The sequence below is a fragment of the Montipora foliosa genome, chromosome 3 (assembly GCF_036669935.1).
Source record: "Montipora foliosa isolate CH-2021 chromosome 3, ASM3666993v2, whole genome shotgun sequence".
NCBI classification, from domain to species: domain Eukaryota; kingdom Metazoa; phylum Cnidaria; class Anthozoa; order Scleractinia; family Acroporidae; genus Montipora; species Montipora foliosa.
The window spans coordinates 26,333,180-26,353,179 of NC_090871.1; the positions used below are offsets into that span (position 1 = coordinate 26,333,180).

At 40.1% G+C, this 20,000-nt stretch overlaps 2 protein-coding genes across 3 annotated transcripts in view; one reads left to right on the forward strand and one right to left on the reverse strand.

The window, feature by feature from the left end:
• Positions 1 to 11,017, reverse strand: part of LOC137997179 (lambda-crystallin-like) — a 40,486-nt gene extending 29,469 nt beyond the window's left edge. The window contains exons 1-4 of the mRNA XM_068843022.1: positions 10,864 to 11,017; positions 9,338 to 9,385; positions 6,897 to 6,924; positions 5,511 to 5,720 (exon numbers count right to left, since the gene is read on the reverse strand). Coding sequence (XP_068699123.1) covers positions 5,511 to 5,720; positions 6,897 to 6,924; positions 9,338 to 9,384 — 285 coding nt within the window. The 5' untranslated portion in view covers position 9,385; positions 10,864 to 11,017. The remainder of the gene's footprint in view (positions 1 to 5,510; positions 5,721 to 6,896; positions 6,925 to 9,337; positions 9,386 to 10,863) is intronic.
• A 232-nt stretch (positions 11,018 to 11,249) lies between these two features.
• Positions 11,250 to 19,933, forward strand: LOC137997180 (tumor necrosis factor alpha-induced protein 3-like). 2 transcript variants are annotated; one of them, XM_068843024.1, is made up of 5 exons: positions 11,250 to 11,339; positions 11,470 to 12,046; positions 14,339 to 16,530; positions 18,213 to 18,717; positions 19,400 to 19,933. In XM_068843024.1, the coding sequence occupies exons 2-5, from the start codon at positions 11,620 to 11,622 to the stop codon at positions 19,564 to 19,566; spliced, it is 3,291 nt and encodes a 1,096-aa protein (XP_068699125.1). In that variant the 5' UTR covers positions 11,250 to 11,339; positions 11,470 to 11,619; the 3' UTR covers positions 19,567 to 19,933. The 2 variants fall into 2 exon arrangements, with proteins under 2 accessions (XP_068699125.1, XP_068699124.1); XM_068843023.1 differs by lacking the exon at positions 11,250 to 11,339 and having other exon boundaries at positions 11,483 to 12,052; positions 19,400 to 19,703.
• Positions 19,934 to 20,000: the final 67 nt, after the last annotated feature.

Genomic DNA, 20,000 nt, shown 5'->3' on the forward strand with positions numbered 1-20,000 from the left:
GTTTAGCTATGTATAGATGTGTATAGGTCTGTATAGCGCTCTGTAGACCTGTATAGTTCTGTATAGATGTGTATAGGTCTGTACAGCCCTGTATAGTTCTGTATAGCTGTGTATAGGTCTGCACAGCCATGTATAGGTATGTATAGCTGTGTATAAACCTGTATAGCTGTGTATAGCTATGCATACCTGTGTATAGGTCCGTATAGCTCTGTATAGCGCTGTATAGCTGTGTATAGCACTGTATAGGTATGTATTGCTGTGTATACTTGTGTATAGATCTGTATAGCCCTGTATAGGTATGTATAGCTCTGTATAGCGCTGTATAGCTGTGTATAGCTATGTATACCTGTGTATAGGTCTGTATAGCTCTGTATAGCCCTGTATATGTATGCATAGCGGTGTAAAGCGCTGTATAGCTGTGTACAGATCTGTATAGCTGTGTATAGCGCTGTATAGCTGTGTATAAACCTGTATAGCTGTGTATAGCTATGTATACCTGTGTATAGGTCCGTATAGCTCTGTAGAGCCCTGTAAAGCTGTGAATAGCCCTGTATAGGTATGTAGAGCTGTGTACATTGCTGTATACCTGTGTATAGGTCTCTACAGCTCTGCATAGCTGTGTATAGACCTGTGTAGCTCTGTGTATAGCCATGTATAGGTATATATAGCGCTGTATAGCTGTGTATAGACCTGTATAGCTGTATACAGTTATGTATACCTGTGAATAGGTCTGGATAGCCTTGTATAGGGGATAGCTCTGTATAGCGCTGTACAGCTGTGTATAGCTCTGAAGAGCCCTGTATAGGTATTTATAACTCTGTATAGCGCTGTATAGCGCTGTATAAAAATGTATAGCAGTGTATAGCTATATATACCTGTGTATAGGACCGTATATCTCTGTAGAGCCCTGTATAGGTATGTATAGCTGTGTATAGCAAGGTATAGCTGTGTATAGCACTGTATAGCTGTGTACAGCTATGTATAGCTGTGTATAGGTCTGTATAGCACTGTATAGCTGTGTATAGTACTGTATAGCTGTGTATATACCTGTATAGCTGTGTATAGGTCTGTATAGCACTGTATAGCTGTGTATAGTACTATATAGCTGTGTATAGCTGTGTACAGCTATGTATAGCTGTGTATACCTGTGTATAGGTCTGTATAGCACTGTATAGCTGTGTATAGCACTGTATAGCTGTGTATAGTACTGTATAGCTGTGTATAACCCTGTATAGCTGTGTATAGGTCTGTATAGCACTGTATAGCTGTGTATAGCACTGTATAGCTGTATATAGTACTGTATAGCTGTGAATAACGCTGTATAGCTGTGTACAGCTATGTATAGCTGTGTATAGGTCTGTATAGCACTGTATAGCTGTGTATAGCACTGTATAGCTGTGTATAGTACTGTATAGCTGTGTATAGCCCTGTATAGCTGTGTACAGCTATGTATAGCTGTGTATAGGTCTGTATAGCACTGTATAGCTGTGTATAGCACTGTATAGCTGTGTATAGTACTGTATAGCTGTGTATAACCCTGTATAGCTGTGTATAACCCTGTATAGCTGTGTATAGGTCTGTATAGCACTGTATAGCACTGTATAGCTGTGTATAGCACTGTATAGCTGTGTATAGTACTGTACAGCTGTGTATAGGTATGTATACCTGTGTATAGGTCAATAAAGCCCTGTATAGGTATGTATAGCTGTGTATAAACCTGTATAGCTGTGTATCGGTCTGTATAGCACTGTATAGCTGAGTATAGTACTGTATAGCTGTGTACAGCTATGTATAGCTGTGTATAGGTCTGTATAGGACTGTATAGCTGTGTATATACCTGTATAGTTGTGTTCTGCTATGTATAGCTGTGTATAGGTCTGTATAACACTGTATAGCTGTGTATAGCAGTGTATAGCACTGTATAGCTGTGTATAGTACTGTATAGCTGTGTATAGGTATGTATACCTGTGTATAGGTCAGTACAGCCCTGTGTAGGTATGTATACCTGTGTATCGGTCTGTATAGCACTGTGTAGCTGTGTATAGTACTGTATAGCCGTGTATAACCCTGTATAGCTGTGTACAGCTATGTATAGCTGTGTATAGGTCTGTATAGCACTGTATAGCACTGTATAGCTGTGTATAGTACTGTATACCTGTGTATATACCTGTATAGCTGTGTACTGCTATGTATAGCTGTGTATAGGTCTGTAAAGCACTGTATAGCTGTGTATAGCTCTGTATAGCTGTGTATAGTACTGTACAGCTGTGTATAGGTATGTATACCTGTGTATAGGTCTGTATAGCTCTGTATAGCCCTGTATAGGTATGTATAAATGTGTATAGCCCTGTATGTCTGTGTACAGCTCTGTATAGCTGTATATAGCTGTGTATATCTGTGTCTAGGCATGTTAGCTGTGTATGATTACGCTGTGTACCTCTGGGACATAATATGTATGTAATGATATAATATGTATTGGGTACATAATAATTCCCCATACATGACGTACCTACGATCTTTGCTAGAGTCTCAGGTGCCCTTTCTCGCAGGTGAATTACCAAATCCTTAGGGCAAGAGTCAATAAATTGTTCTTTCACGATCAAGTCCTTAAGACCATCAAAGGTTCGCGCAGTATTCGAAAGCTCTAGCCACCGTAACAGGTATCTGTCCAGTTGCACAATAAGCTGCTCCGGACTTTCGTCAACTTCTGGTTCGGATACTCTAAATTTTCGACGATAGCCGTCTTCGGTAAGGTCATATCTCTTCATTAACGCAATCTTTACCCTGTCATAATCCTTAGCTGCGTCCTCCGATAGACGTGAATACACTTCTAGTGCCCGTCCAGACAACAGAGCACTGAGCTTCGATGCCACTTAGCTGTCTCGGCAAATCTCTTGAACCTCTGCAAATATGCGTCCAAATCGTCTTTGCCATCAACAAACGAGGGGAGTTTAGGTGCCTTGGCCCGATCTTCTCTGTCACCTCTTTCTGTAGTACGACCATCACCATTCATTGCTGCTATTCTAGCAAGTTCTAACTCATGTTCTCTCTTGGCAACCTCAGCAGCTTCCTTCTGTCTCATGAGGTCAGCTTCCTGTTGTAACTTCCTAATTTCTCTTTCCTAAAGTCTCGCTTCCCTTTCTTCATCCTGTCGTCTGCGTCTCTCTTCTCTCTCTTCTTCTTCTTGAAGCTGCCTACATTTCTCTTCACGTTCTTCGTCTCTACGTTTCTCTTCACGTTCTTTTTCTTCTTGTTCACGCACAAATTCAAGCAGCTTTTCTCCTTCCAGACCAAACTTTTCGCCAAGCTGAGTAAATTTCTCCATTTCACGGCACTAAAGTTCCACGGCTATTTCACTCGCTACAACTTTTTCCACAGCGCAGCTAATTCCTTCCAAGTTGTGATCCTTTCCTGGTTAACGTAGTCGGAAACAAATGAATTCCTCTCCCGGACAGGCCCCCAATGTTACGAGTTCGAATGTTTTGAGGAAAGGTAGCTTGCAAACTAAACTGAACGCAGGGTTATCGGAACAACAACAAGAAGATTTATTCCAAAAATGAACGTAGTTTCCACGAAGTAAGACTCTTAACAACACGTACTCGATAAACTTACACGGCCACCGCCAACTTGAATAAACACTGCTTCTGTCACACTTGACTAAACACGGCTAACGCCAACTCTCTTCGCTTGTGAAAAACTAGTTAAAAAAACACTCCGCTTGGACTCGTCTACTTATATACTCTGACAATAAACTTCTAGAACTTTCTAAAATAGTAATCACTCTAATTATAGAAAGATTACAAAACACATCGATTTAGAGACGCTTACGCACGAACCTAAAAATAAACAAACTACAAACTCTCGCGAAGCCTCAGTCTAGATAGTAACGCTAGTCACGCAATGCTACATGTATTTTTCGTAACACAGACATCTGCTTAAAACAGGTTGCCAGCTGAAAGGAGTTTCCTTAGAATTCTTGTTGAAAGGGTCATCAATATTCATTGGCCTTGAAAGGGTCAAATACTATTCCTGTGAATGCACAATAATGTTTTTTCATAAACAATTTCAAGTATATGAGATCATCTGGCTGCTTTATTAGAAGATGTACCCTGTACATGTAAAGCAATCTACACAGCTGTCTAACAATCTACACGTATACAATAATTGATCAAATGTTTTGTCAGTAAGTGCATGCATGAACTGTATTTAATTACTACTTTCATCACTTTTTGTTACTGAGACTGCCAACAGAGACAGTATTTCCTGTTGTTAATTGCATACAAAGATGTGGATTAAAGCTCTCTTGTTGAAAAAGTTAAATGGCTGATGTATTAATTAAAATATGTCATCACAAAAAACATGCTTCCTTTTTTGCAGAGTCCATTCAATACAGTTTTTTATAGACTATAATAGAAATGTCTGTTGAATAAAGGTACTTTTTACATTAAATGTTGGAGAAAATTTAAGCATGGGGACTTGTCCTCTGCTTTAAGGAGAGTGTCTGCTTAATAAAGGTTTGACTGTATTACTATTGTCAATTTGAATACTGGACAGAAAGAGTTGTCATACATGAAGGAAAAAAATAGATTAGAGGCTTCAATAAGGGTGTAAACAGGCACAGGGATTTTAAAAAAGGAGAAATTTAAATTAGGTGCAGGGATTGCATTGTGGAATTGGAGGCTTCTGAAGATGCCTAGACTGCTAGCAGTCCCATTCTGGATAGTCGAGAAGCAAGAAAATCAGAAAGCGCAGAGCGTGGTGAGACTGGAGCAAGGGGAAAAACAAGAAGAGATTGGCCAGCTCCCCCTCCAACCATTTGCTGCAGCATTTTTGTGCACCTTAATTCTTGACTATCCGGAAAGGGACTGATGATAGAAGAGGCCCAAGGGGAAGGACTAATAAGGCCATAGATGAGAAAACTGCACTGTGATAGGTAACAACATTTTCCTCTTGAAATAATAATTATTATTATTAGAATAATAATACAGTTCTTAAAACGCATTATATATAAGTCTCAATGCTTTTACATAAGAGGATTTAAAGTAATTACAAGAATAAGATTAAAATTAATTTACTATACATGTAGGTTGAATGCATTTTTAAAAATGTCTTGAGCCTGGTTTTAAAGGAATCTAGTCATCCTGGCAGACAGGCATAACAATTATTATGAAATATCTGACCTGACCTGCTAATCGACCGTTCTCGCAGTCAGAGACTGAATTATTACGGGCACAGCTCAGCGAGGTCAGACCGAAGGAGCTGTGCTTTCGGCTAGGCGCTCGGCCCCTGAACATGACACATGTATGACCTCTGAGCACAGCACCACAGCCTGATGGAATAGGCTGATTTTGAGGAGTGAGGAAAACCGGAGTACCCCGAGAAAAACCCTAGGAGCCAGAGTTGAACCCAGGTCACAGAGGTGGGAGGTATGGTTGATGACCACTTAACCACCGTGACTCCCCATTAAGCAAATGAAAGGATCGGTGGATGCATAGAATTGAACTTCTCACCTGGATATAAAGAGCTCCATCTACTGCTGTCTGAAGGTCATCAACACTGACAACTAGTTGAAACGCTTCCTTAGCAGTAACATTTTTGCTTCGCATCAATCCCTTGGCTTCCATATCACAAAGCTGAGCTTCAATACTGGAAAGTGCTGCAGGGATCTGACTAGCAACATTGTCATACAATGCAACATGGTAACCAGCACTGGAAAATATCTATAACAATGCAGTCAAATTTTATTGTTACTGAGTGTGTGATAGATGAAGCTTCACATCAAAGGAAAGATCTGTTTATCATTTGCATATGTGGTGTTAATACTGAATTTATAACGACTACCCAAGGCAAAAAATTACAGCCTTCAGAGGTTTCATTAGAAGCCGGCAGCCGGTGAATTCTGCCGGCTACTCCTTAACTTATCACCGCCTACTTTTTCGATAAATTACACCATTGTTACTGTTTCGCTTTGATTCATTTTTATTTATTTTAATTCAATAAAACAACTAGAATATCAAGGAACCACTTGCTGTATGTTTTGCTCCTTTTTGGAAATTGGATATTTTTATGAATTCCTTGTTATTTGTACTTGCCTTAGCCATGCATATAAACTCTACAGTGCGATTATTTGGATGAATAGAGGAGAAAGACTGGTGCCAAATGATGCCTCAATCACATTCACTACGCCCTTCCGGTTTTCCATGTGCTGTTTATTAAAAATCAAAGACACAACAAGAAAGCGGGCAGCTGGAGGCGATATTTTGTCGTATTTCAACAAGAGATCGAGGATGCAACAAAAATTGTCTTCTAACTTGGCCACCAGCAGCTACATGTTGTTGCTGGAAATGTCATTTCTGAGCTCCTAGATTTCAAAATTTTCTCAGGGAGTATGTCACTGCCCCTTTCTTGCCACTGCCGCCTACTTCACAAAATCAGCCGCTTACTAAAATTATGTGTAAAACCCCATTTCTCCAAAAAAAAAGAAACATTCATTTGATAAGTGGCACATATACAGGGTGGCATGCAACAACAAAAAAAATAGTCACACCTAGAATAGGATTTCTACAATTATTATTGGTCCAGGAGCCATTTATATGTAAAGAGCGTGGAAAAGTTTATATACAATGTACCGGTAAGTGAATTTCTATCTAACTCAAATTGCATCCACATTCCTTACTGTGCATAATGTAAATTCCTACACCATTAGATTGTTGATCTTACTTTCTCTGAGGGGTTTCCTAAAGGATGATGATGTTGAAATGAGCAAAATCATTCCTTTGATAGAACCATCACTATTTCAAATTAAATTCAAGGGTGCCAATTGCTTTATTATAATAATTCAACTTCTCCCATTCTGTAATTACTAGATGCCGAATACATTTAAACTTTGAACTTACCACTGACCAACATCTTCCAATCAATCCACTGTTCAATACATGCAAAAGACAAAAGGAGGCTGAAGTTAGCCAGCTGAACTGATGAGCATTACATTAATTAATTTTGTCCAGCGATAAATCATCACAGTTCTAGCAAGTAAGCAACTTTGCAAAGGAGATGAAAAAATCCAGGCTAAAATGTGACAAAAACCCAAGACCATGTGTTCGTGCTGTACATTCAGTATGCTCTTCAACTGGGCTATCATGATATTTATAGGAAAATTCACCACCTGACGAGGGAATTCTGCATTAAATTTCACGCGAAAAATCACATGAATCGCGAAGCAATTAATGAGTGCGATATATCGCCTTTTCAAGTAACATTAAACATGGAATTCATGAGTCAGGTGGTCATCAAATTTTCCTTGAATCGCATAGCATTTTAAAAATGTCCTTGGTTGAATGTTGCAGTATTCGGTGGGCACTAAAAGAGCCATTTCAAGTGACTGAATTAACTGTTACCTGTCATTAATAGCCAGCAAATAGGAATCAAGCCAAATTACAAATTTAAAGATTAATTATGCACGTTTAACAAATCTTCCTTTTTTTTGAACTTTTACAGAGGGTCTATTTAACGTTGAAAATCATCAAACTGAATGCACCAGGAGCTTTTAACATCAGATATTTCACCAGCACAATTCATGAACTCGGGAAAAGCTCTTTGACAGCAGCTGAAAGAACTAGGACAATGTGCATCCAAAGAAACAATGTGTCAACTCAACAAATGCGCTGGAAAGTTGTTTGCCTCCAAATATTAAACAGTTACTCAATTCTCTTCCTTTAGTCATTTTTTCTTTTGCGATAGACTGCTGCCGATTCCTTGTGCTTGTATTAGCGTAAGCTAGCGGCTTCTCAGAAAATATCTTTAAAGGAAATCATACCAGTAATTAAAATCAAATATTAAAGGAAAATCTTTCGTCTCCTCCCTTCAGTCAGGCTTTTGCTTTGGAAATCGAGACAATGTTTTTGAAAACATAATAATTTTTAAATAAATACCGGGTAATGCTTCTTATGTTGCTACAGTGCAATATCAGTCAGCCTTACTTTTAAGTCACAATTCCACAAATTAACACAAGTCTGACATGTCAGATCAAATGTTGGTTTTTGAGGACAGGGAAAAGACAGAGTACCAAGAGAAAAACCTCTCGGAACAGACAAACTCATCCACATATGACAAAGAGGCTGGGAATTGAACCTGCACCGCATTAGTGGGAAGCGAGTGCTCTCACTACTATGCCAGCCCTGCATCCTTGCAATTCAGGGGTTTAGTTATAATAAGTAAAATTTGAAGTTGGTACTTGGTTTCAATGAGTATAAAAATAATTATTATAAGCGACTGTTGTCATTGTCAAAATGAATTTTAATCTTAGGTCTGAAAGAACCTGTCTTTGATTACTTCAATTTATGGAAAAAAGTAGCCAACGTCTCTGAGCGAAGTAGCCAACTTGAAGGTTTTTCGTCAGTGAGTTGTCGGTACTTTTTGAAACCACTAGTATGGTAACGGAGAGAGGAAAGGAAAGGAACTTTATTCAAGTGTTTAGTTGTTCTAGTGCTGGAGCACTAATTGGGGACAATGTAAACTGAAATTAACAATTAACGCAATTCAAGTCAAATGTTGGTCTTTAAGGAGAGGGGAAATCAGAGCAACCAGAGAAAACGTCTCAGTGCAGAGTAAAGAACCAACAGACTCAACCCACAAGATATTATGTTGCCGAGTCTGGGAATCCAACCCAGGGCAAATTGGTGGGAGGCGAGTAACTCTCACACTGCACTATCCCTGCACCCCTGATAATTCATACAGAGAAATTATATAAAGAAATATGTTTGCAATTATTTAATTATGGCTTCATGAATAATACATTTGGCTAATTTATCGATCTCTCACATTTTCATTCAAGCACAGGATATTCAAGGACAACACTGCTGACTGAGATATCATGATAGCACACTTGTTAAAATTAACAAGGGTTTGATCAATAACTATTGAACATTCATGAGAAAATCATTTGGCTATACCTCCACCTTTTGTAACTATAACCGTAACAGAGTACAATGTACATGTACCATGGACTTTACATAAATTACGACTTGTAAGTTTAAAATAAGTGCAGTCGGTTGCAAAGTATCTTCAAGGCATGTTAAGCCTCCACAAAGCTGAATGCAAATTTCAACTTCACAAATCAGATTGTTCAAACAAACTGGAATTCCTAATTACATGCTCTCAGGAATCAAAGTAGGGAAAATTAGAAGACAGATTGGCGTCACAATCTGGCAAGAAGTAATTAACTCGAAAAAAAATCTGACAGCCTTGCATTGTCAATGGACCGGTCTGATTTCCCATTGCTGGTGCAACAGCAGATTCTGAATGTGTTGGTTAGTAACAATCAATCAAATGAATTAACCTGCCAATAATTGCCACTTTTCCTTTGCTGGGAAGTGGAGAAGTCATCCTGTGTAGAAAAATGTAAACAAAAATAAATTTGTCAGCATATCAGATTCCTGCAGTGTTAGACAGAGGAAAAGGGCCAGACTGCGATTAAGCAACATCACTTGATTTTATTCAACATACATCCTGCATCCACCTCCACCCCCTTCCCCCAAACAAAAGGTTACAACTATAACAAAACAACAAGAACACCAACAACAACTATGTCAAAATGAATGTGGCGCACAGTCCAATGTTTGACTATTGGTTTAAGCATTCTGGTGGTTTCACAGCTTTCACTGGTCTAGCTGTGGTGACTTCAGGACTTGGGGTGGACAGAGCTGGGAGGGGCACAATCTTTAAATGGGGTTTTAAAGGAAGTTGCTGTTACTGATGTCTGCTGAACTGGGGGTATCTTTGTGGTCAGAGGCCTTAATACTATGTTCTTGGCTCTGGCTCTGGAGTTGTAGTAGAGTAAACAGGCCCTGAGCGGTGTCTGACATTTGCAGACTGCAGACTGCAGACAAATAGCGCTGATAAACAGTATTTAAGTCTAAACACCAATTTCAAATAGCGCTGATAAGGAGTATTTAAGTCTAAGAACCCATTTTAAAACGGTTAGCTTTCAATAATTGCGAAAGCTAACCGTTTTAAAATGGGTTCTTAGACTTAAATACTCTTTATCAGCGCTATTTGTCTGCAGTCTGCAGACTGCGAGGTGCAGGAATGCCGCAGTGGTGAGAGCACTCGCCTCCCACCAATGTGGCCCGGGTTCGATTCCCGGACTCGGCGTCATATGTGGGTTGAGTTTGTTGGTTCTCTACTCTGCACTGAGAGGTTTTCTCCAGGTACTCCGGTTTCCCCTCTCCTCAAAAACCAACATTTGACTTGATTTACTTTCATTGTTCATTTCAGTTTACAGTGTCCCCAAGACTAGAACGACTAGACACTTAAATAAAGTTCCTTTCCTTTCCTTTCCTTTTCTGCAAATGTCAGACACCAGACCCTTCGCCAGGTTAAATTAAAAGCACCCTAATCACTATATTGCTAAGAATAAGGATTGTTATTGCAATCAAAAATCCAAAAGGCAAAATTTAATATAACAATAGTACGATTCAGTTTCTTGTTAGAAATTAGGGGTAGCCTATGGGCCTGGACCTGAATCTCGCGGGGCCATGCATATTTTCTATATGTTCCCCCAGGAGTGCGAAATGCGGTGCTGAAAGAGTGAGCATCTTTCAGCTGCGGCCCGTTACTAGAAAACCTTCATGCTTTTTTCTCTTTGCTCTCATTTGATCGATTCTACTTTTATTGTTAATTACACCGGACTTGTCGGGTACATTGATATAAATAAATAAATGAGTCATTTAAGAAACTGATAAGATTCTACCCGTCCTGGATTGTTTTCTTTCTACTCATTCACTTTGTTTCTACTTCATGAGGCTTGTGCCACACAGCACATGCATCGAGGGACAAAAAAAACATTTATAAAGTAATAGCTACCTATAATAACTGACAACAAACAAGCCCCGTTCAGCGTCAATGTCGGGTCCGGTACCAAGAAACTTTCCCTTTCTTACACTTCAGGAACAATGACGACGTAATATTTCTGTCCGATGAGCGAATCAACTTCCTTGTTACTAGGGCTGGGAGAGATAAGTCTGCGTTTGAAAAAAAAAATTCACTCAGGATGAGAAAGAGACTCCATAAGGGACAGAATAAAGGCAAAAACAATATAAAAAGAAGTTCTTACTCCTTCAATTGCTTTTTCACCGAAACCATTCAATAATATTTCACTTAAAAAGAAAGATATCCTATGCCTACCCTGGATAGTTGAGATTTATTTCCGACAACACGGGTGGAGATGGGTTTTCCCCTCGGGAAAAGTCCCGGTAACGAACTATTTCAACTGACCTTTCTGCCTTCGTTGGTTGTTTCACTTTGTCAGGGGACTTTTAGCGCAATTTTCAACGGAAAAGGTAACTTGTTTTCAAAGTTATTTGAAAGGAGCTTTCAACCAAGGTTTGAAGTTTACTATGGACTAGATTTAATTAATTACGTGAACTATATTTCTCAAAATTCCTGACAGGAAGTTACTTCCTCTTTCAGCCGTGTCATAAGAATCGTCATCGTGAAATTGCTTTGAAAGTCCGAACGTTCAGACCATCTTCTAGTTAACTATATTCCTGCTGAAGTTGCGGATACAAAATCTGAACGTTAGACGGATTATCGACATTAGTTAATTGGTTTTCAAAGAAGATGGCTGCCTGCTTCCAACCTCCTAGCCATCTGTTTGAACGCAACATTTCTCTAAACGACCTGGATTTGGCCTTGGACGTACGAGAAATTGTCCGTAAAGATGTCGTGGTACCAGAAGAAGCCACTAAGCACCGCCATCTTGGTGATTCAACTAAGTACTCCTTCGTTTTGCCATCACTTCAAAGCCTCGAAGATGAATTTCGTAAATTTGTGTTCAGCTTTCTTGTGGATGGTCACATATTGAGAGAATTGGAGACAGCCAGGAGGCTGAATTGGTGTAGCTCGCTGTGTCGCATGGTTACCGTTAACACTTTAGGTGATGGTAACTGCCTAATGCATGCAGCTTCCATTGGAATGTGGGCTGTCAATGACCGTTATCAAACCTTGAGAAAGACTGTTTATGAGGCACTCGTGGAGGACTTGGAAGGTACAAGTAAGTTAATTCAATGGGAGAGGTAAATGAGGGCTTCCCCCCCCCGCAAGATGAGGTCCTTCAGAATTCAACTGGTAGGATTCCTTGCACAAAGGCATCGACAAAAAAGAGAGGTGATAGGAAAGGTTTTTTCAAAGAGTAATCCGACTAGTAGGAATCTACTCACCCATACCCTGAGGTAGGATCGTAAATGCAACGTCCCATGGTCAAGGGATTTCATTGCAGTTTTTGTGTACCCCTTCCTTCGTCTTTGCTCCCAAGCTACATCTATTTAATAGCACATTTTATTATTTCTTGTTCTACAGTACAGTCTCTGTGTTTTGCAGTATGAGCTCCTTTGACCTCTTGGACTACCTTGACCCATTTAATTTGATTACCAAAAGTTTCGGTTGCATTGTCTCTTGGTGTATACTACAAAGTGATAAAATTCATTTACCAGGGCCATAAGAGCCTTCAAGTTGCAAATCATTTAGCTTGTCTTACTGCAACAATAGTTTCCTATGTCGAATACTTAGGATTACCCAGTTTCTGTCCATGGATGATGGCAGAATTGGGCAAAAAGTGTTCAAATTATGGTACTTGTAGAGGACATTATTATTAAGGGAACTGATGTGTCTGAATAACAATGCCCTAAAACAGAAGTGATGATCAACGATGCATCATGATCTAAACATAGTTGTTTATGCAAGGTCAATAGGCCATTTTCATTTTTTAAAATAAAAAAAACTAAGTCAAAAACATAACGGTGTTAAAGGGGCTAGGTCACGCAATTTTAGGCAATTTCAGCACTGATCGAATGGTCATAGAATTAACTAAAATATCGAAATAACTGTTCAAAACTATCGAAGAACTCTCACAAAACACAGGGAAGCCAAGAATGGACATGGATGGTCAAAACTGGAGAGGATTGAAATGGATTGAATTTGGGTAAATTTGAAAAACGTCGGCCCACCTTTTTTCAAATTTATATCAGTCTATATCAAAATGTCATTTACAAAGCTGGAAAATCATTCTCAGTTGTTATGTGGCTGTGATTTTGCAAATGAAAGACTCTTGTTCTGCCAATTTGACGTTTAGAGCTCATAATTAAGGAAATTAAACAAAATTACCTAAAATAGCGTGACCTAGCCCCTTTAACCTCAAGACTCTTTCAGAGAAATGCCTTTCCTTGCGTGGTGAAAGCACTCATTTCAAAACAACAGTGGAGAGCAATGGTGAAATTCTCTCTCTCATACAGGGCTTCTGATAGGTCATAGAAAAAAGTCATTTTGCGGGATTTTCAGGGACAAATAAATTTGCAAAAAAAACCGGCTGATTTCACTGGAATTTCCTTGGCCAATTTTGCTGGTAAGCGATTGGTTTTGCACTGATTTAACGAACATTTTTAATGAAAAAATACAGCAATTTTGTCAATATTTGGGGGGTGGGGGTGGGGAATGATGAGCTTTAGCCTATGCCATAACAACAGCAATAGAAACTCCGACTACTTATCAAATGAATGTTGCCTTTCTAAAACTGTCAATTTTCCAGGAAAATTTGAGAGTTAGGCAGTGTCAGGTTTACTATTTGTTTTGACCATGAGGTTCCTTTTAAATAACAGAGATCATCATTTGCTCTTTCAACATTAATGCGCCCGAGAAATTCTTCAATGGCAAACTGCATGCCCAGTTTTTCGCAACAATTACTGATAATCTATTTTAAGAACGCCTAGTAGTTTTGGGATGTTGTTTGCTCATTGCAGTGACAAAGTTTCAAGATAAATTTGTAAGTTTATGGCAAGCAAACAGTCCCAACAGCCAAGATAAGTTTTGAATATGATGTACCAACAAGTGTTTGGTAAGATTTTAGAGAATTTTGCGTGTTTTTATGAATTTCACGGATTTACCTGAATTTCGCAGCTCCGCGACCCCACAGAAATATCAGAAGCCCTGCTCATGGAATTCAACTTTCCCATATTCCCACAAAGTTTGGCGTGAAGTTCCCAAGTTAGTTTAAGCTTGCCATTTGCTTGACAGTTACGTGATGAAATTCCCAAGTTCAAAGTGAACTTTGGGAATTAAAAACAAACTGTCTTTGCAAACCACCTGTCAAAAGTTTTGTGAAACGCACTGTAACAGTTACAAGTCCGACGTACTAATTTTACAGAGAGCAATGCATTTAATAGCTTCAGCACCCTAATAATTATATCAAATACTAATAATAGTAATATACGAGGCTGTCTTGTAAGTAAAGGAAAGGTTTCCATTCAATCTGGTCTAAATATGTTTTTCCTGGTTTTGTTATAAGGTTTCTACCACAACCGTTGGAAAGCTGAAGAACACCGTCAAGTGTTGACTCAAACTGGTGGATTTGAACGAACAGAGCAGCAGTGGGCCTATGAATGGGAGGAAGTCATAAGGCTAGCATCGCAGTCTCAATATCCTTATGGTGCCAGTGGTGCACAGTATGGAAGCCTTGAAGAAATCCACATTTTTGTCCTGGCAAACATCTTGCGTCGGACCATAATTGTGGTGTCAGATGAAACGTTGAGAGGACATTTTGATGAATCATATGCACCAATTAACTTTGGAGGCATTTACTTGCCACTGTTGTGGGACTCCATTGACTGTGTAAAAAGTCCATTGGTCATTGGTTATGCTGATGGTCATTTTACAGCAGTTGTCAGCATTGAAGATGGAAAATTAGACCTTGGTGTCGAAAGTGGGTCAGCGCCAACTGCGGCTAACTGCATCCATGCAGTGCCACTGGTCAAGTTTGATGGAACCCCCTTGCCTGTTCATTTTCTGTTTGATTATGAAGAGCCTATGGCAAGTGACCGTCTGCGACAGTACTTGGACTGTGCTAAAGTGCCCATGACAAGCAATTCTGGTGAATCTAGATCTAGCATTGTTGTTGCAAAGCTACATTTTGTTGAGCAGCCTCCTTGCATGAAAGGTCTTATCCAGAGGTATTTTGCAAAGGCTAGAGAGGAGTACCAGCGCATGTCAAAAAGCAGGCAGAAGAGGCCACAGTTTCAGCCAGGCATACAACAACTACCTCCTCAGTTTGTCTGTTGTAAGACTCAGGGGTGTGAATTCTTTGGATCTACAGAAACTGGCTATCGTTGTTCCAAGTGTTTAAATGAGTATCTCAAGAGTGTGGGAGCAGCTAGTCAACCAAGTCCACATGCTCCTGCTAGGCAGCTTTCGACAGGGCAGCAAAAAGGAGGCTCAAAGGCCAATTCAGCCACCACATCCATGAATCTCCCAATTTCAACCTCCAGGAAGTGCGGCACCACTGGTTGCAAGTATGCAGCTGTCCCTGAGCAAGGTGGCCTTTGTGAAAGATGCTTTGATGCTGAGAGAAGTGCTGAAGAATTAGCAGCAAGCATTAATGATGTCCATTTGGCAACTGCAACTCCATGTGCAAACCAAAGGAATGGTTGTCAGTTCTTTGGCCTGCCAGAACATCATAATTTGTGTTCCAGATGCTACAGAGCCTTCAGTCTGCAAATGGAGAACAGTCTGGGTGTGGGTTCCCCCAATGGATTGCCCCCCAGTAGTCCAATAGCAACTGCAGCTGCTGGTTTTGTTCCCTGCCAGACTCCAAGCTGTAATTCTCCTGGTATTCCAGCCTTGTATGGCATGTGTTTTGTCTGTTACACAGGATGCATCCACAGTTTTATAAACTCAGGTGGAAGATTAGTGAGAAATTCTGCTTCATCCAGTGCTCGGCCTGCTTCCTTGCCATCACCTCCACCAGATGTCACCAACAGAAACCAGGTACCTTTTGGAGCAGTTGCTGGAAAGAAAGGGGTGCTGTGTGCCTCTCCTGGTTGCTTAAATGAAGGGGTGTTTCAGTTCAAAGATCTGTGTGAAGAATGTTACAGAGGGAAATCAGCTGTGTCTTTGCAAATGACAAACAACCGAGGGCCAGTTTCATCCATGGCACAAACAGCAGTTACATGTAGTTTTCCAGTGATGCAACCTCCTCCAAGCACGGTGACAGCAACACCATCAGTGACACCAACTTATCAAATGGCATCAGGTTCATCAGGCCATCAAGTGGCATCAGCTTTATCAAATCCCTCATGCCGACGTTTTGAAGGTCAGGTCCAAGGCTCTTCATTGGGTAGTTCTGAGGTGCGATCTCAGTATCCATTGTTGCCACTAGATGCGATTACTACAGCATGCCCGACAGCACCAAGGACATCTCAAGCACAAAGAGCCCTTTCTGGGGCAAGCAAAAAAACCGAGCCAAAAGCTGGTCAGGTTGCGGTTGCTTCGACTGCTGCTTCTGCTACAGTTGTTTCTACTGCACAGTCTACCCAAGCTGCAAAAAATAAATGTGCAATGGGATGTGGTGAACCAGCAGTTGAGGATAATGGCCTTTGTCGGATTTGCTATGCAAGGGCCTTTCAGCTTGAATTAAACAGGGAACCAGAGCCAAAATCATCCAGACAACAAGGAGCAACAGCATCTGCAATCCCTGGCAATAAGGTAGGGGTCTTTGCAGTTTGTTGGAGTGAACAAGTATGTATAACTGTGAGAATGAAGTAAATCCCGACCATTACATTTCTCCATGAGAACGTGATTTGAGTCACTGAACGAATTTGGAATAAATTTCACTCGTTTTAGGCAATTTATTTAATAGGCGACAAATTCTTTTTGACTCTCTCAGCTTTTCTGGGACCAGTTCATAAAGAAACGAAGAGGTAGATTTTTCCAGTCGCGACGGGTTTGAAAATGTAAAATATTTCCGGTTCAATCTCGGAAACGTAATGTAATGTAATCTGAAGGTTTTTGCGTAAATACAAATTTTCCAGCAACTCATCATGTCATTACTTTGAATTGAACTCTACCCTTATGAAATTGCAATTTGTTGTACTTGTATCCTTGTTTATTTACAAGGAACCACTTGCTTCTTACATTCTTTTAACCTAAAGCTCATGACCTTTGAAGTGTTTAACTCTGGTTTAGAGGTGGGTTTTCTTTTTTTAGTTTAAAGTTTCCTTATTTGGATGTAACGTAGCGCGTGCATTTTCCCGCGAGTGCAGCTTCGATCATATTTTTCCCAATATTTGGGTAATTGTGAAGAAGAGCTCCCCAAAAAACCTGTCAAAAACTGTCGGCCGACAGTTGGGCAACAGTCGGCCGACAGGTTTTTCGGGGAGCTCTTCTTGACAATTACCAATATTTGGGCATAAAATTGGTGTCCTAAAGTGGCCAGCTTTGTTCCAAGGAAAAGAGTTGCAAGTTACACCCTTCAAGGTCATGTGCTTCTGTTTTAACTTATTGGTTTGTGGTTTTGTAGTCAAAAAATTTGTGATGTCGCAGATGCATGGTTTAGTGTTGTTACTGGAGATTTCTATACGCCTTTATTGTTCCTGCAGTATATGTGTTTACTTTATTCAGGAGCGGGGATGGCGCAGTAAGTAGTGAGAGCACGCGCCTCCCACCATTGTCGCCCGGGTTCGATTCCCAGACTCGCCGTCATATGTGGATTGAGTTTGTTAGTTCTCTACTCTGCACAGACAGGTTAAATCTCCGGGTACTCCGGTTTTCCCCTCTTCTCAAAAACCAACCTATACTTTGATAGGACTTAACTGAAGAGAGTGTAATGTGAAGTGCTAAGCTTCACATGACACTCTATTCAGTTAACTCTGTTCAAATATAAGCGCTACACGGCCAACGTTTGCAAAAACGTAATCCTCCCTTGTACTTATACTTTGATAGAGCGACTTTCATATGACCTTGAAAAACAAACGTAAAAACTGAACGTAAAAACAAAACTGCAAAACATTTTGATTGGCTTATCGAACAAAAACAAACGAGCGAATTTTCATTGGCTTAGCGAACGCGGATGCAAACGACGTCATCTTCCCTTGAAACTTTCTGGAAAGTTTTGCTGTGACGTCATTTGAAGTGCAGTAATGTGATTGGGCAATCTAACTGTTTACTACCCATATTAGGAATTCCTTGGCAGGAATAAGGAGAAACTTTGTTTTAATCTTGCCAAGCATTGGTCCGTGAAACAAATTACGAACACTTTTTCAAGGTCATTCTCATACGAAAGTCGCTCTATCAGTTGGTTTGATTTAATTTCTCTTCAGTGTTCCCAGTTAGTACCCCTAGCGCAAAATGCATTTGACAATTAAAATTCATTGTTATTTCTTTCCCAGGTGAAAGCAAGAACCGCTAGTGTCCCTACCAGTCCCAGTAGAACCCTGCAAACAACTGAACCAGTAGCAACAACTAAGAAGGCTGGGGTCAAGAATCCACTGCCATGCACCACTCCAGGGTGTCTAAATTTTAGTATTCAAGGAGTAGATGGCTTATGCGAGGAATGCCTTCGCAAAAAGGGAAATTCTGCCTTGCTTGCCGAGTCAGCGCCACAAAGTAACAATTCCCAGGGCTTCAACAGTGGCTTTGTTAGTCGTCCCGTGGAACAAAATCGACATTTTGACAGCATTGCAGCCGGTCCACTCCATCTACCCGTTCAAGTCTGCCAGACTCAAAGTCACTTGTATCGATCAGAAGAGGCTGCGCGTTTTGGCGGAAATGTTCAAGGCATGAAATGCCGTCAAGAAAACTGCACATTATTTGGAACACCAGAAATGAATGGTTACTGCTCTCGGTGCTTTTTGGAGAGCACAATACCTCAGTCAGGACCATTCTCAATCCCAGGTGATGTTATGACTATTATTATTGTTGTATTTATTTATTTATTTATTTTGAATTTCAGCTTGCAGCACCAGATACGTCTTTCACGTGTCAGTCCTTTATATCAAATTAACGAATTACCAACTCTGATGAAAACTAGTGAACTGCAATGTAAAATTTATAATGGGCATGTCCTAAATCTGGTCGTTCTTGACGTGTTTTACCTCGAGTAACACGCCAAGCTATCAGAAAATATGAAAATCCTGCGCATAAGCAACTTGCTAACTCGACAAATCCTTAGCTGAAATACTTGCATAGTGTTTTCGTAACCAATGCAATGAACAATGGCGCAGAAGACTGTCAGATTTGTCTCTTCGAAGTTTCGTTTGGCGGAGGTAGGGGGTGATTAGAAGGAGAGATTTCACTAAATACTTTCTAACTAAAAACATTGCTTAACGTAACATTTATTTCACAGTCATTCATCCTCACTTTCAAGAGTAAAAACCAATCATTTTGCGTGCTAGTTTTAACTTGTAGACAAAGGTCCTTATTACAGCAAAATAGTTTCACACGCGCGCTGAATGAGCGATCGAAAGCTAGTGGTATACAATGATTGGTTTCCGAGATTTCAGTAGTTGATGACACAGTTCACTCTTCGTTGCAGCATCCAATTAACCTTGATGTTTATTGTCCTTTTTTCCGGCAGATTTTCCATCTGAAACTTCATCTCGCTCAGAGCCATTGTTACGCGAGGGATGCCTTGTTACGGGATGCCCGAAACTCGCCGCTCCTGACAAACATGGTCACTGTGAAGACTGTTTTAAAAGGTTTCACGAAGATGCGCATAATGTGAGGGATTCAATCAAGAATTAAAATCTCCACTGTTTTATAAAGGGAATAAAACTGTGAAGATTGTATGCCGTGACTTGGCATTCTCGGTTCATGTTAACAATTCGAACATTGCTTTAGGTCGTTGGAATTTTACCCGTAATCGGGCAAATCCATGCAACAAGCTTATCTATTTAAACTCATTACCGTAGCGCCGTCGAGAAGAACCGCGCTACCCCTGCAAAACGAGATGAGGTTGGGGCTGGGCACTAGTCATGGCCTTGCACTGACTCATCATAAATATTGTAATCTTAGTTGAGGGATAAGTAAAGAAATTGCAAAAGATAGTATTGGCTGCAGTTAGAAGAATAGACTGTTTTTAAACTTTTATTTTGCTTCAATTTGCTTATTCTCCAAAAATTTATATGTGATTTGTTACGATAAAATAATTATATCTCTCAGATAGTACGCGCGCTGTA

What these genes read in the sequence shown, in the direction of transcription:
- LOC137997180 (XM_068843023.1), top strand. Translation starts at nt 11,620, where the DNA reads ATGGCTGCCTGCTTCCAACCTCCTAGCCATCTGTTTGAACGCAACATT. An exon ending in CTGCAATCCCTGGCAATAAG is followed by an intron (nt 16,531 to 18,212) that starts GTAGGGGTCTTT and finishes TTTCTTTCCCAG; the next exon opens with GTGAAAGCAAGAACCGCTAG. An exon ending in AGGACCATTCTCAATCCCAG is followed by an intron (nt 18,718 to 19,399) that starts GTGATGTTATGA and finishes TTTTTCCGGCAG; the next exon opens with ATTTTCCATCTGAAACTTCA.